Below are 12,595 nucleotides of genomic sequence, written 5' to 3'. Positions count from 1 at the left end.
TAGCCTGAGAGATGAGCTGTCTCGGGTTGAGCGCATGCAGGCCAAGAGGAGCATGCTGCTAGGAGAGGAGGAGGAAGGGGAAATCAGCTCTGCTGTTGCACCCACACAGACACACACACACACAGAAACACACTTTCTGTGTGTCTGTGACTTGTTTACTATTGCCAGATCTGTCTGGCTGTGATACTAGTGGCTTGTGCCAAGTTGGTTCTACAGGATCTTTCTGGTTTGATGTTGGTTCTGATATGTTTTAACATCTGTCATTAGTTTTGCTGGGCTTGCAACACTCTCCCTTGAGTCAGTTGGTTCTGATGGGATTCTCTGGTTTTGCGTTGGTTCTGCTTGGCTTTGATGGTTCTGTTTGCATTGGAAGGCTTTTGGCTCATGCTAGTGCTTGTGTGTTTCGCTAATGTTTCTGAGAGTAGATGGAGCACCTTGATTAAGGGGTCCACAGACTTGGACCACATGGTCTAATTCACATGAAACATGTTTGCTTGGTTGCGGGGGGGGGGGGGTCTTTCATAGAAAGGCAACAGTATCTCTACTGCAATTTTGGTGTAGTTTGCTTGAAAAAACTGCCCCTCCAGCCCCCCAGAAAATTCCCCCATAGGGAATAATGGAGTCAAATATATTAGGATTCCATCAAAAAACCCTGTATCCAAATACCAAACCAGTCTTTTTGGAAACAAATATAGGGAATGTTGATACTTATGGCCTTCCCCATACCTCAATCTGAAAAATACCTTTTTTTTTTTTAGTGCACACCCCAGTAGTAACCTTCAGGCTTAAACCAGGGAAGTTTTTTTGTTAGACCTACAAGTAGGTATATAAAACATTAGGAGCATACGTCAGAAACCTTTCCCAATAGTTCCTTCATTCAAATATTTTAACTCAAACAACCATTTTATTTAAAAGTCTTTTCTTCACTCAGGCTATAAGCTCAGCACCCGTATAATTTCTGCAAAATAATGAAGCACCATTCAGAAATAAGACCTAAAGCAACACACCAGCATAGAAGGTTCAGGTATTATGATTCAAACAGCTGACAGTTCTAGCACAGCTTCCTTTACAGTGTCTTGCTTTGAATAACCAAGCAGATCTTTTTATTCCACAAATGTTTGTTGGTGTGACTAAAAGAATATTTAAAGACAACATATTTCAATAAAGTTCTATTTGAAAGCATTATAAATGTCACACTTATTTGACAACTGGGAGATTTTCTGGGGTAAGAGTAGGCCAACTGCAAGGCAAACACATCAGTACTGCAAACTTCCTTGAAGGAAGATAACCAGTTTGAGGTACTACCTCTAAAATCTTCTCCAGTGGATCATAAAAGGAAGGAATATATTTGCAACATTTTTACTGTCCCAGAAACACTCTGGAAAAAGAGGTCTTTTGCAACAGTTCCCACAGCTGAGGACAGTGGAATTATTTCCTGGCAGTGTGCCCTCTAAGTCTGCACTGTACAGTCCATAAGAAAATCTTGAATTCTGTTTTTTTTTGGGGGGGGGGGTTGTTGGTTTATTTGGGTTTTTTTTTTTTGCTTTGCACAAATAATTTAATCTTTCCTCATCCATAACCTATAAATAAGTACACTAGCAATGCATTCTCTTCTCTTTTCTTGAGCGCAAAGTATCTTCTGTGCTTCATGTAGATACAGTGTTATGCTTGTACCAAAAGTTTCCCTGACATTAACCACGGCTTTGTTCCTAACCTAGTATTCAAAACAAAAAGAAATCTACACTTCCATTTCCCCCCTTAAACTTACATTTTCATGTTTCATATGTTTAAGCAGACGCAATTCACGGTAGGTCCTTTTGGCATGTATGATGGACTGAAATGGTCTGGACAATTTCTTCACAGCCACTCGCTGGGCAGTTTTGTTGTCAAAGGCAGAGCTACAAAACAATAGTTTAAAAATCAGTATTAACAATGCACATGAATACTAACCTATAATTTCTAGGTTCTCAGTGAAAATGACTGAAGGTTATCTCATACCCAGTGACAGGTTTTAATCTAAACAAACTGGGATCTATATCAAGCCAAATACCTATGCAAAGAGGTGTGTACCAGGGCTATGTCCTTGCACCTCATCTATTTAACCTACATTTAAACGACTTTGTTCCAAGCTTGCAAGGCCTCTTCACCCACGCAACATGCTTGGGCAACTGTCCAGTGCCCACCTTGCTATGCGCCGATGACCTTGTCTTGCTCTTCAGAACCCAGGTTGGCCTAAAGCGAGCTATAAAAGCATGTCTTGCCTATTGTAACAACGATTTCTTTGAGATAAACAAAGATAAATCCAAAACCATGGTGTTCTCAAAGTCAACAAAATGATTAAACAACAAATGGAAAATTGGTGCATACAAATTACAACAGGTCAACTAATTCAAATATTTAGGAATCATCTTCCAGTTGAATTTATCCTGGTCCAAGCATATTCAACATCTTACACAGAAAATCAGCTTAGCTCTACTGGCTTTAAGGAAATTCTTCTTTATTTAAGGAGCTCAATATGTACCAGCACTTTTGAAGGCATACACGGCTCTTGTAATACCACACATACTATACGATTCCCCAATCTGGTTCCTGGGCCCAACAGAACAACTTGACAAGCTCCAGTTAACCTTCTTCTGGAAAATACTTGCTCTACCACCATGTATGGCCTCCACAGTCACACAACTTGAATTGGGCCTTCTAAAAATCTCAACACTGATCTGGAAAGCCATAGGTAACTTTAGAGGTGACCACGGACCAGGATAACCCCACGGACCACTGGCTCATGGTCCGTCTATTTTCACAGACCATGAACTTTCCACGGACCAGCGCTGTTCATGGACCAGTTCGTCGGTCCATGGTTCATCACTTCTGGCAGCCCTGGCTCCACTCCAGCCAATTCAATGGCCTTTGCATATTTGTTATATTTTAAGCTGTATGTTGTAGCTAGAACTACCCCACTGAATTGGAGAGCGTGGCAGGCCACAGAAAATGAACATATGTACTAGAAGCAGTGACTGTCCCATTACATTTCCTTCAATCTTCTGAAAAACTCTCAAAGCAGTAAGGTTGCAGTAGAACATATTTTTATTTTATTTATTTATTTCAAATTTCTATTCCACCTTCCCCGCAAGGGGGCTCAGGGCGGATAACAACATATTAAAATACAATAAAAAATACATCTACATTAAAACAAAAGTGTATTAATACACATTTAAAACAGGATGGTGGACAGCCTTCACAGGGAGGGTTAAGATTTTATACAACCCTTTTTTCAGGCTGGCAGAGGCCCAGCCATATGCCTGGCAAAAGGATAGTAGGTCTTGCCAGGCCCTGATTTCAGCAGACAGAGCGTTCCACCAGGTGGGAGCCAGGACTGAAAAGGCCCTGGCTCTAGTCGAGGCTAGGCAGGCCTCCTCGGGGCCAGGGACCACCATACATACTGATGTAATTGTTATTGAGTAGTGCTAATAATGAGCAATACTTTCTGCGTCCAGATCAGTTTTGGGATTGTTCTTAAAATTTAATTTGATTTTTCAGTATGTAAAAGAATGGTTACCTTTCAAAAGGAAGAGGACATAGTGCAAAACCTCCTAAACCACTCAGATTAATGAGACTAAAAACTGCCTGTAATCCAGTGTAGCCAATTTTACCATTCTACTGACCTTTGTGGAATTAGCCAAAGCAGCTGCAATTAAAAAATCATGAAAGAGTAAACAGGCTTTTTGTCCTACACTGAGGCTCCTCCATTAATTCTGTGAATGTATCAAGCTTTCCACGGTAGATCAAGGCTAGAGTCATAATAGTATAAGGAGAAAAGAACTCCAATTTCTCTACAGAACTTGCTCTATAGATTATGGATTTGTTTGCAGTTACAACTGCACCTGGCACCCATAATATAAAAAGAAACTGCTAGACATTTGTATTCGCTTCTATGGAATTCTTTTTCTTGAAGTCATTGATTTGATTTATTTTAGCCTACTGATGGGCCCCTACTCTACATTCTGCCTTGTCATACTTGAAGAAATCTCTGTGGTGCAAGAATCTAAAAAAAAAAATGTTTTAGCTACACGCAACATCATTCCACTTCTGCTTTCTCTCCCTGGCACAACTAAATCAAGTTCTACTTGACAAAGTATTATGGGAAGAAACCCAATAGTTGAAATTATTGTAAAGATAGCTAAATATGATAGAAGCAGTAAAAAGACTAATATATTCAAACTAGCAACACATGGTTTAACACAACCAGACTAACTGAGCAATCCTATGCAGACTTATTCCAGCCTAACCCCACTAATTTCAGAAGACTAAGACTGGAGTAACTCTGCAAAGCATTGCACTCTAAGTATGTGATAGGATGTTAAATGGCTCAGTTCAAGGATAAAACTGGCATTTCCACTCGTTTCAACTGTTTTAGTCCTCTGATAAAAAAAATCTGTATGAGTCATTCAAATAAGAAACAAACAGTTGGGAATATGTTTCTTTGTTGTTTGGCATGTTCTTGAGAAAGAACAGTCAAAACAAGTGGAAATGCCATTTTTCTCGTTGAACTGAGTCATATAACATCCTTTTACCTTCTTTCATCTAGAAGGAATATACAAGGAAACGATCAATTTTGGACACTGATGAATATATTTAAGGCACTGCAGTGCTTTCTGGAGCATCTAAAGAATATAAATTTGGGACTCTTTGTGGTTTACACTAACCTCTGTCTGTATGTATATTGACTTGGCAATTTGCACTATATACTTGTTTACCCTTATTCACTTTATGGGAGTTGAAACTGGAATTGCTAATTATAATACTGCTTTTGAAAATTTCTTTGAACAATTGTTAAATTTGGATAGTAAGCTGACTTGCGGTGCAAGTTTCCCTGTATAATTGCTGTTTTCAAACCTCTGCAAACGTGCATTTGTATACTCTATTGCATTGTTTATTGAATGTCCCTGCAGTATACTGTGTAATCCACCTTGAATCTCAATGAGAAAGGCAAACTGAAAATGACAAATAACATTTTTTAAAAAATTTAAATAGAAACAGTAGAACTGATTTATTAGAAAAAGGCCTAACAGATCAACTGGAAATAATCTGAGGTGCATTTAAACCACCATGGTTTTCTGATTGATAAAAAATGTGATTTGAATGACTTACATTATTTGTAAAGAGACATATTTATTATATATGCACAAGATTTAGTAGACCATGCTAGGCTTCATTATATTCACTACTGAGTTCTATCTAGAATTGTTAATATACACGAGTAGCATTTAACTGGGTTTTACCTAACAAGGATTACCAGCTACACAGAATTGGATCCAGAGTACTGGGGGCAGAGCTTAACTCATAAAAATGGAACTTGCCCGTCCTCTCCCCGAAGCAAGGAACCCAGAGATTAAAGGACCCCTCCCCCCAACAGCTCTGGAAATGCTATATAAGGGTCTAAAATGGTATTGTGGCAATCAGTGAAAATTCCCCCTCCTCCTCGCTAACAAATGTCCTTCTGGCAAAAAGTGAATGCTGAATTTAACCCATATTGCTTTAACACAAATCTGAGATATTATCTTTTCCCCAATGTCAGGACTAAACATTAAATCACCTTCCGTTATGTGTGCTTGTAAACTGATCTTTCCCAAATTCCAGAATATGAACATCGTATTGTTCATTTCTCCTGCACAATAGATAATTTTTCTGAAAGGTGAAAGTGCAGTTACTACATTTACTTGAGACCCCCCCCCCCCACAATCTCTTCAAACGACAGGGAGCTCTGACTCTTGAAAGCTCACACCCTAGAAACTTAGGGCCAAACTACAAGTGACGAATGACACAGGTTGGACACTTGTCAGCATCCCTCAAGTTTTGATGGGAAATGTAGGCAGCTTGATGGAATGTTGGACAAGTGACAGTTGAAAAGTCCATTGGACAGCAGTTGGAGAACCAAGCTGCAAGACTAGGATGCCAACATTTCCCATCAAAACTTGAGGGAAGCTGACAAGTGTCCAACCTGTGTCATTCGTCACTTGTAGCTTGGCCCTTAGTTAGTTTTTAAGGTGCTACTGGACCTGAAACTTGCTCTTCTACTGCAGACCAACATGGCTACCCACCTGAAACTATCTTCAATATTCCTTTAACTCTAGAAGACATCACAGATGCTTCCAATTAAAGTTACCCCAATGTTTCTCAGAGCTTTAAAACTTACACTGATGCCTTTAATTAATCTGAACAAGCCCACTTAACACAATCATAGCATACCCTACAAAACGGTCCATCACAAATGGCACAAAATAATTGTTCTACCCGTTCCCCTTTTTCAGTTGAAGAGTGCAAACCACTTCAAAACACTGTATCATGTTAACCAAATGCACACTAACATGGACCACTTTGTTTACACAGACTTTCAATTACTCTTAATGGACCAGCTGATGGAATAATTCACATACACAGGAAGGAATGTGGAAAACAAATTTGGGAAAGGCTTTAACTTGACACTAATTAAATGCAAGACTGCTAGTGTTTTATATTCACCACAAGGAAGCATACTAGATGCCAACAGCTCTTGTAGGCAACAGTATGTACACACTTGGCTAAAGCATAGTATTGGCAGCTCAGTATACTAAAAAAGAAAAATAACTCAGCACAACCAACACTCAGTACTTCATAATCCTACCCAAAGCTGCTGCCGCTATCCTCAGGACTGGATTTATAACTGTACACAGAATTTGGTACTGGGTACAGAAATAAATATCACAATAAACTGATTTCTTGTTCTAAAAAATCTAAAAATTATGGAGGTATATCAATGTGTTTTTAAGCTTGTCTAAAGTCTTGTAAGCTCAAAGTGAGGGAAGACAAGAGATGTGGGGCCACCAGCAAGCAGAGCAGATAAAAACCGATTTGTTTAAACGTCATTTAATTTTAATTTCGGTTAATGTACACTTTTTTAAAAAAAGCCTTAAATTGCAATCCGAATGTAATTCAAATTATTAAGCGAAGCCTACATTTATGATTCAAATACTTTATCTTCTATCATGAGATAAGGAATGTTTCTTATATAAGAAAGAAATCATGAGCCTTTTTGTAGCCAGTCATTACAGATATGACACAATGGATGCTGAACTATATTTATTATAGCCTTAATGCTGGCGATCAGGAACTGACAAGTTTGTCATAAGCTTAAGGAACAGTTTAAAAAAGAAACAGAAAACTAGATAACTTCACTACAGACATTTTTCTCCAACCAGATGAGCAACAGCTGCCTGCTTGAAAACCTGGGACTTACACCACTGCATTCAGGTTTCAGAAGCCCCTGGTTCTATAGAATTGTGAAATCAGGAAGTTACATCATTATATTTTAACATACTTCTACCCTGCCTTTCATCTTATGAAAAGTCCCAAGGCAGCTAACTACTATGAGAACATTAAATGCTACTCTCTTATGTGATATACAATGAAAACACAAACAGGTAAAATACTGCTTCATGATTTCCAAAACTAAGAAATAAAATGTCAGTTTTAATATTTTATTTTTAGAGAAAAATGTACAAAACACAAGACAATTTTAACTGTAAACTAGATTAATGTGATATTCTTCAAATTGATCCATGCAGCTGCAAAACACACAGACGTGTCAAGTCTGATCCTTTGGCTCTCAAAGGAAACAGGAAAGCACAGCACAACATTATTTATCAGTTCATGCACCTCCTTCAAAACTTTTACAAGGGCTTTTGACAAACATAAGAATCCAAAGAATGCTGGGGAAAAAATAAGAAGTTTGTTGCCAAAGATATTATCTGTCCATCTTGAATTTGCAAAGATCAGAGCGCATAATATTTTGCATCTACCACCAGCAGTATCTTTTAGAATTATTGGTATCTAAAATACTCAGGTAAATATGTTAGCTTAAGTTAAGGCTGATTCAATTCAGTTTAGCCATTTGTTCAAAAATCTATTTAAATTGTATATTTATTTATTTATTTTATCATATTTATATTCCCCCCTCCCCGCAAGCAGGCTCAGGGCGGATATGAATGTATACAATGCCCTTTGCAATTATTAATGTTGAGTATTGTCAAATCACAGTTTATTAGCAACCTACGATACTGTCTGAATACTGGGAAACAGTAATTCCTCCACAATGTAAGCACTTGCTGAGGCAATGGCATCTGAGTGATTCAGCAAATGCTGTGTAGTTTCAACAGGTAAAGTGCAGCATCTGCAAAGGCCCAGAGATTACAGAGAAGGAGCAAGAGAATATCTTCTGTCTCCACCCAGTGTGATAGTAGTGCATTAATATGCAGACACACCTTGCCTACTGACTGCTGGTACTAGTGGGTTCTTCAGGCTGAAGAGTCATCAGGTGAAAGATTTGCTTTATTTATTCCTATATAGCATCACACACACTTTTGGATTTCCAGCTGCAGAGTTATCTGTAGCTATGGTAACATTCATATAATTTGGTGTTCTTAATCTTAAGTCTCCTATTTTTGCTGTGTGGAAAAAGGTTATACTAATGGCACAAACTTGTGACATTTCTGAGAGAGGCAGCACAAATCACTGGTCTGTTTGCCAATGCCACTCTAAATACCATGTTAATTTTAATTTTACCCCACCACCACAACCACGGTAACTAGAAAAGTAAAATTTCTGGACATTCTGAAGCCATGGAAAAAATAGGGTTTTTCCACGGGAAAAAATGGAAATTTAAGCAGAAGTTGAAATATATACTTGCTTTCCTATTAAACCAAAATTTCTTTTATTACTTTAACAAGATGAAATGCATTATTTTTCAGGCAGCATATAATACGGCTTGATTTGTCATATTTAAAAATCTTCATTTTCTACAAAAAATTTGCAAGTGTCCCCAATACTTGAGAAACAGTTGCACTCTGATGCACAGTATGCTACCATTTTATATCTCTCTTTAATTTTTGCCATCTGAGAGGTAAGAAGAAACAAAGTTGAAGGTAAGAAACAAATTCTAGTAGACAGTGTATTATTTGGACAGAAACTTTCTCAGAGTTACAACAGGTGGGCCTGCCAGCATGTTTGGATATTAAGCTACACTTTATAACACTGAAAACACAGAACTCTTTAATAGTGTGCTATCATTAAATACATTATAGAATTGGAATTGTTGCCAAAATTATTTAAATTAAACAAAGAAATCTTGAAACTTGTGTGTATCTACAGTATAGTCAGTGCGGTGTAATGGTTAGAGTGTTGGATTAGGAGCTGAGACAACCAGGCTTAAATCATTGCTTGCCACGGAAGCTTACTGGGTGATCTTGGGCCAGTCACACACTGTCAGCCTTATCTACCTCAGAGGGTTGTTGAGAGGATAAAATGAAGACAGAATGATGGAAGCTGCTTTAGGTCCCCAACGAAGGGAGAAAGGAAGAGTATAAATAAAGTTAACAACTGTCATTGCTATGATACCACTAATGATGATACTGAATAAAACACGTTGTGCATATGAGGTTTTGAAGGGAACAGGAAAAATATCTCATTTGCTATATATGGATGACCTTAAATTATATATAGCAAGTCTGAAGTGGGAATCACATTTCTGGTGTGTACTGTGCGAATATTTAGCCAAGATATAGGTTTGCACTTTGGAATTGAAAAATGTGCAATGCAATCAATAAACTGAGGAAATATTATTGAATCGGATTGAATACAACTTGTGGATGGAAACAGAATTAAAAGCCGAGACTAGAACGTCAAATATTTGGGCATATTGCAAGCTAATGATATTCATTATATAATAATGAAAAAGAAGACTTGTGCTGAATACATAAGATTTCAATAATATTCAAGTCAAAATATAATTTATGGTATTAACACCTTGGCCCTCCCAAAGATTCAATACTACTGAGCTGGAATTGTAGACTGGACACAAGCTGAATTGGATACACTAAACTGCAAAATGAGGAAAATCATGACAGCCAGTCACACCCTATATTCTCAAAGTGACACATATCAACTTTATTTGCCACAAAATAATGATGGCCAAGGATTATTACAAGACAAACAAGAGAAAAAAAGGTGCTGAATGATTACATCAAGAACAAGAAAGAAGTTGCCAGCTGACATTTACAGAGAAGGAAAAATTAAAGTTAAGTGTACGAAAGACGAATTTTGGAAAGGAACGCTGAAAATTCGCATGGAAGTACGGCAAAGTAAAACCATTGCATGATTACTACAGGAAGAATACTAAGGATAATGTCAACAAGAGTAACAACTGGAAATGGCTAGCACAAGGGATTTTTGCAAGAGACAGAAGGACTTATATCAGCCACACAAAAACAGGCATTAAGGAGGAACAGTATGAAAACAAAAATTGAAAAAACTATGAACAGCAGCAAGTGTAGATTATGTAATGAAGCAGATGAAACAGTTGAGTGCCTCATCAGCGGGTGCAGTAAGATTCCAAAAGGACTAACTAAACATCTTCATGATATTGGCATAAACAAGATAATAATTGTACCATTGCAAATAGCCATACAACTTGGAACATGCCACACCCTAAGGCGAAAGCCGGAGCTTTCTTTTCTTTCCAAAAGAAAGAGGTGCCGATACTCAAGATGTTCCCCCTTCTCAGCCCAAGTCCCAAATGCCCAAGAGGTGCTGGAACTTTGTCTCAGTGCATTCCTCCTGAATAAAAGTTTTGGCTATACCTCATTGATTCCCAGAATTTTGGATAAAATCCAAGTTGGTGAAGGACCAACAAATTCCAGCCCAAACTTCTGGTGGACTGTGATAACATCACATAATAACAACAATAATATGATCCCCAGATTTCTCTATTTTTCAATTGGAAAAAATAAGGAAGTTCTTAGAATTTTTCATGCTGTACATTTGAAATGAGTGAAATGCTTTGCAAGACAAAGTTTTTCTCACTGAAAAAGAGAAAATATTTCAGTTTTCAGTGCTCCCCCAATCGCCTAAAGTGTCTTCAGACTTTTATATGTTACGCATTTTGAATATGAAAAAATCTTGCCTTAAAAGCATTTTACTCATTCTAAAAGAAAAAAAAATATTTCATAGATTTTTTCAGTGCTCCTCTGAATTTTCCATTGTGAAAAAAAGCCTTCCAAAAATGGAGAAAAAAATCACACATGCACACTGAATTTTTTCCAGCTTTTTTCAGGCCCCTCTCACATCTCTACCCCACACATGTTTTTACCTCTTCTTAGCGATTTTGCATTCAATCCTTTCAAGGCACATTATTTTCAGTTTACAGAAAAGGTTCTCTTTGCAGAGACTGGGAAAGGAGACAGATGTAAACACCAGAAAATGATGAGGCCTACTGATGACTATGGTTCAGTCACACCTAGACTACTGTGAGGATAAAACAAAAGTGAGAGGGAAAGAACGGAACCACGTACATTGCTTAGAGCTCCTTGAAGGAAGGGCAGACTAAAAGCGTAAAGCAAAACAATACTGACCCTAATTCCTTCCAGGATGCAGGAATCTCACATGATATGGCCAATTCGAATAAAAGAACACAACAAAAACAACATGGGAAACAAACTCTTACTTCAAGTTCTTCCTTAAAAAAGGTCAAACCTCTTAAAAACAGCCAGCAATTCTCAAGTGAAACCGAACAAGACCGATTAAACACCCTTTTCTTTCAACACCTGTTAACTAGGCGCCGAAAAGCGAAGGCCGCAGGGCGATGCACGTTCAGAGAGGAGGAGGGTGATTTTTTAGCAGCACAGAATGCTTGCAGGCAGGAGCAGAGATGCCAGAGCACTGCAGTAGTGTATAAGCGCGGGTTATGTATGAGGCTCATGCTAGCTACGACCTGGAAGCAAAAGCAAAGCACACAGGCAGGGCTTCCACCTGACAGCGGGGTCCCAGTCCGTGAAATTTCCCAAACCACCCAACAGGCTTCCCTAAGGGGGGAAGCTTCCGCCTTCTAGAGCTGGTCTGAGACTATCCAACCACTGCGACTACAGCACAATAAGCGCCCGTTCATTAATGCCAGAGAGGCTGGACCCCTCCATTCCGACAGAACAGAGGCAGGGATTGGGGACGGGGGGTCGGAAGCATGCATGCGATACGGGCAGCGACCAAACCTGCAAACGGGCGACGTTCCCCCAGCCACTCACCAAACGGAACCGTAAGCCCCAGAGCCCACCGGCGAGAGGTTCTGGTACCGCTCAGGCACCTCCCAAACCGTCTTGTTCAGCTCCTGCCGATAGAACTTGGGCCGCTCCTGGGTCATCTCGACCCCGAGCCCGCCCCACCCAGCGCAGCCGGGAGGGGGAGACCCCCGAGCAGGGGCTAGTGGCTGCTCCCCCGGCAGAGAAAGGGGGCTGCCCGCCCAGAAAACGGCGTTGCGGGCCGCCTCAGTCTGCAACTTTTCCTGGAGCCTCGGTTCCCGTCAAAAGGGGGAAGGGAAGGAGCTTTCTGGCTTGTCGGCGGGGCCACCCACTCGATGGCCCGCGTTGCCACCTGGGAGGCGGGTCCACAGGAGCGACACGGGGACTTCGGGGAGACCGGAGCTTATCGGGGGTGGGGGAGGGCGGCGGCGGCGACCCAACAAGCGAAGGCCAGGCGCTCGCCGCCGTCTGATTTCTCCCGACCTCTTCCTAGA

General features: G+C 39.6%; 1 protein-coding gene across 2 annotated transcripts in view; it reads right to left on the bottom strand.

Moving 5' to 3' along the window:
• Positions 1-12,595, bottom strand: part of MAPK14 (mitogen-activated protein kinase 14) — a 42,331-nt gene extending 29,736 nt beyond the window's left edge. For both annotated transcript variants that reach the window (XM_054979524.1, XM_054979525.1), the window contains exons 1-2: positions 12,108-12,595; positions 1,769-1,898 (exon numbers count right to left, since the gene is read on the bottom strand). In XM_054979524.1, coding sequence (XP_054835499.1) covers positions 1,769-1,898; positions 12,108-12,223 — 246 coding nt within the window. In that variant the 5' untranslated portion in view covers positions 12,224-12,595. The remainder of the gene's footprint in view (positions 1-1,768; positions 1,899-12,107) is intronic.

This window comes from Eublepharis macularius, chromosome 5, assembly GCF_028583425.1.
Source record: "Eublepharis macularius isolate TG4126 chromosome 5, MPM_Emac_v1.0, whole genome shotgun sequence".
NCBI classification, from domain to species: Eukaryota; Metazoa; Chordata; class Lepidosauria; order Squamata; family Eublepharidae; genus Eublepharis; species Eublepharis macularius.
Note: the sequence above shows the minus strand (reverse complement) of the source record. Positions and strands in the feature narration are given on the sequence as shown.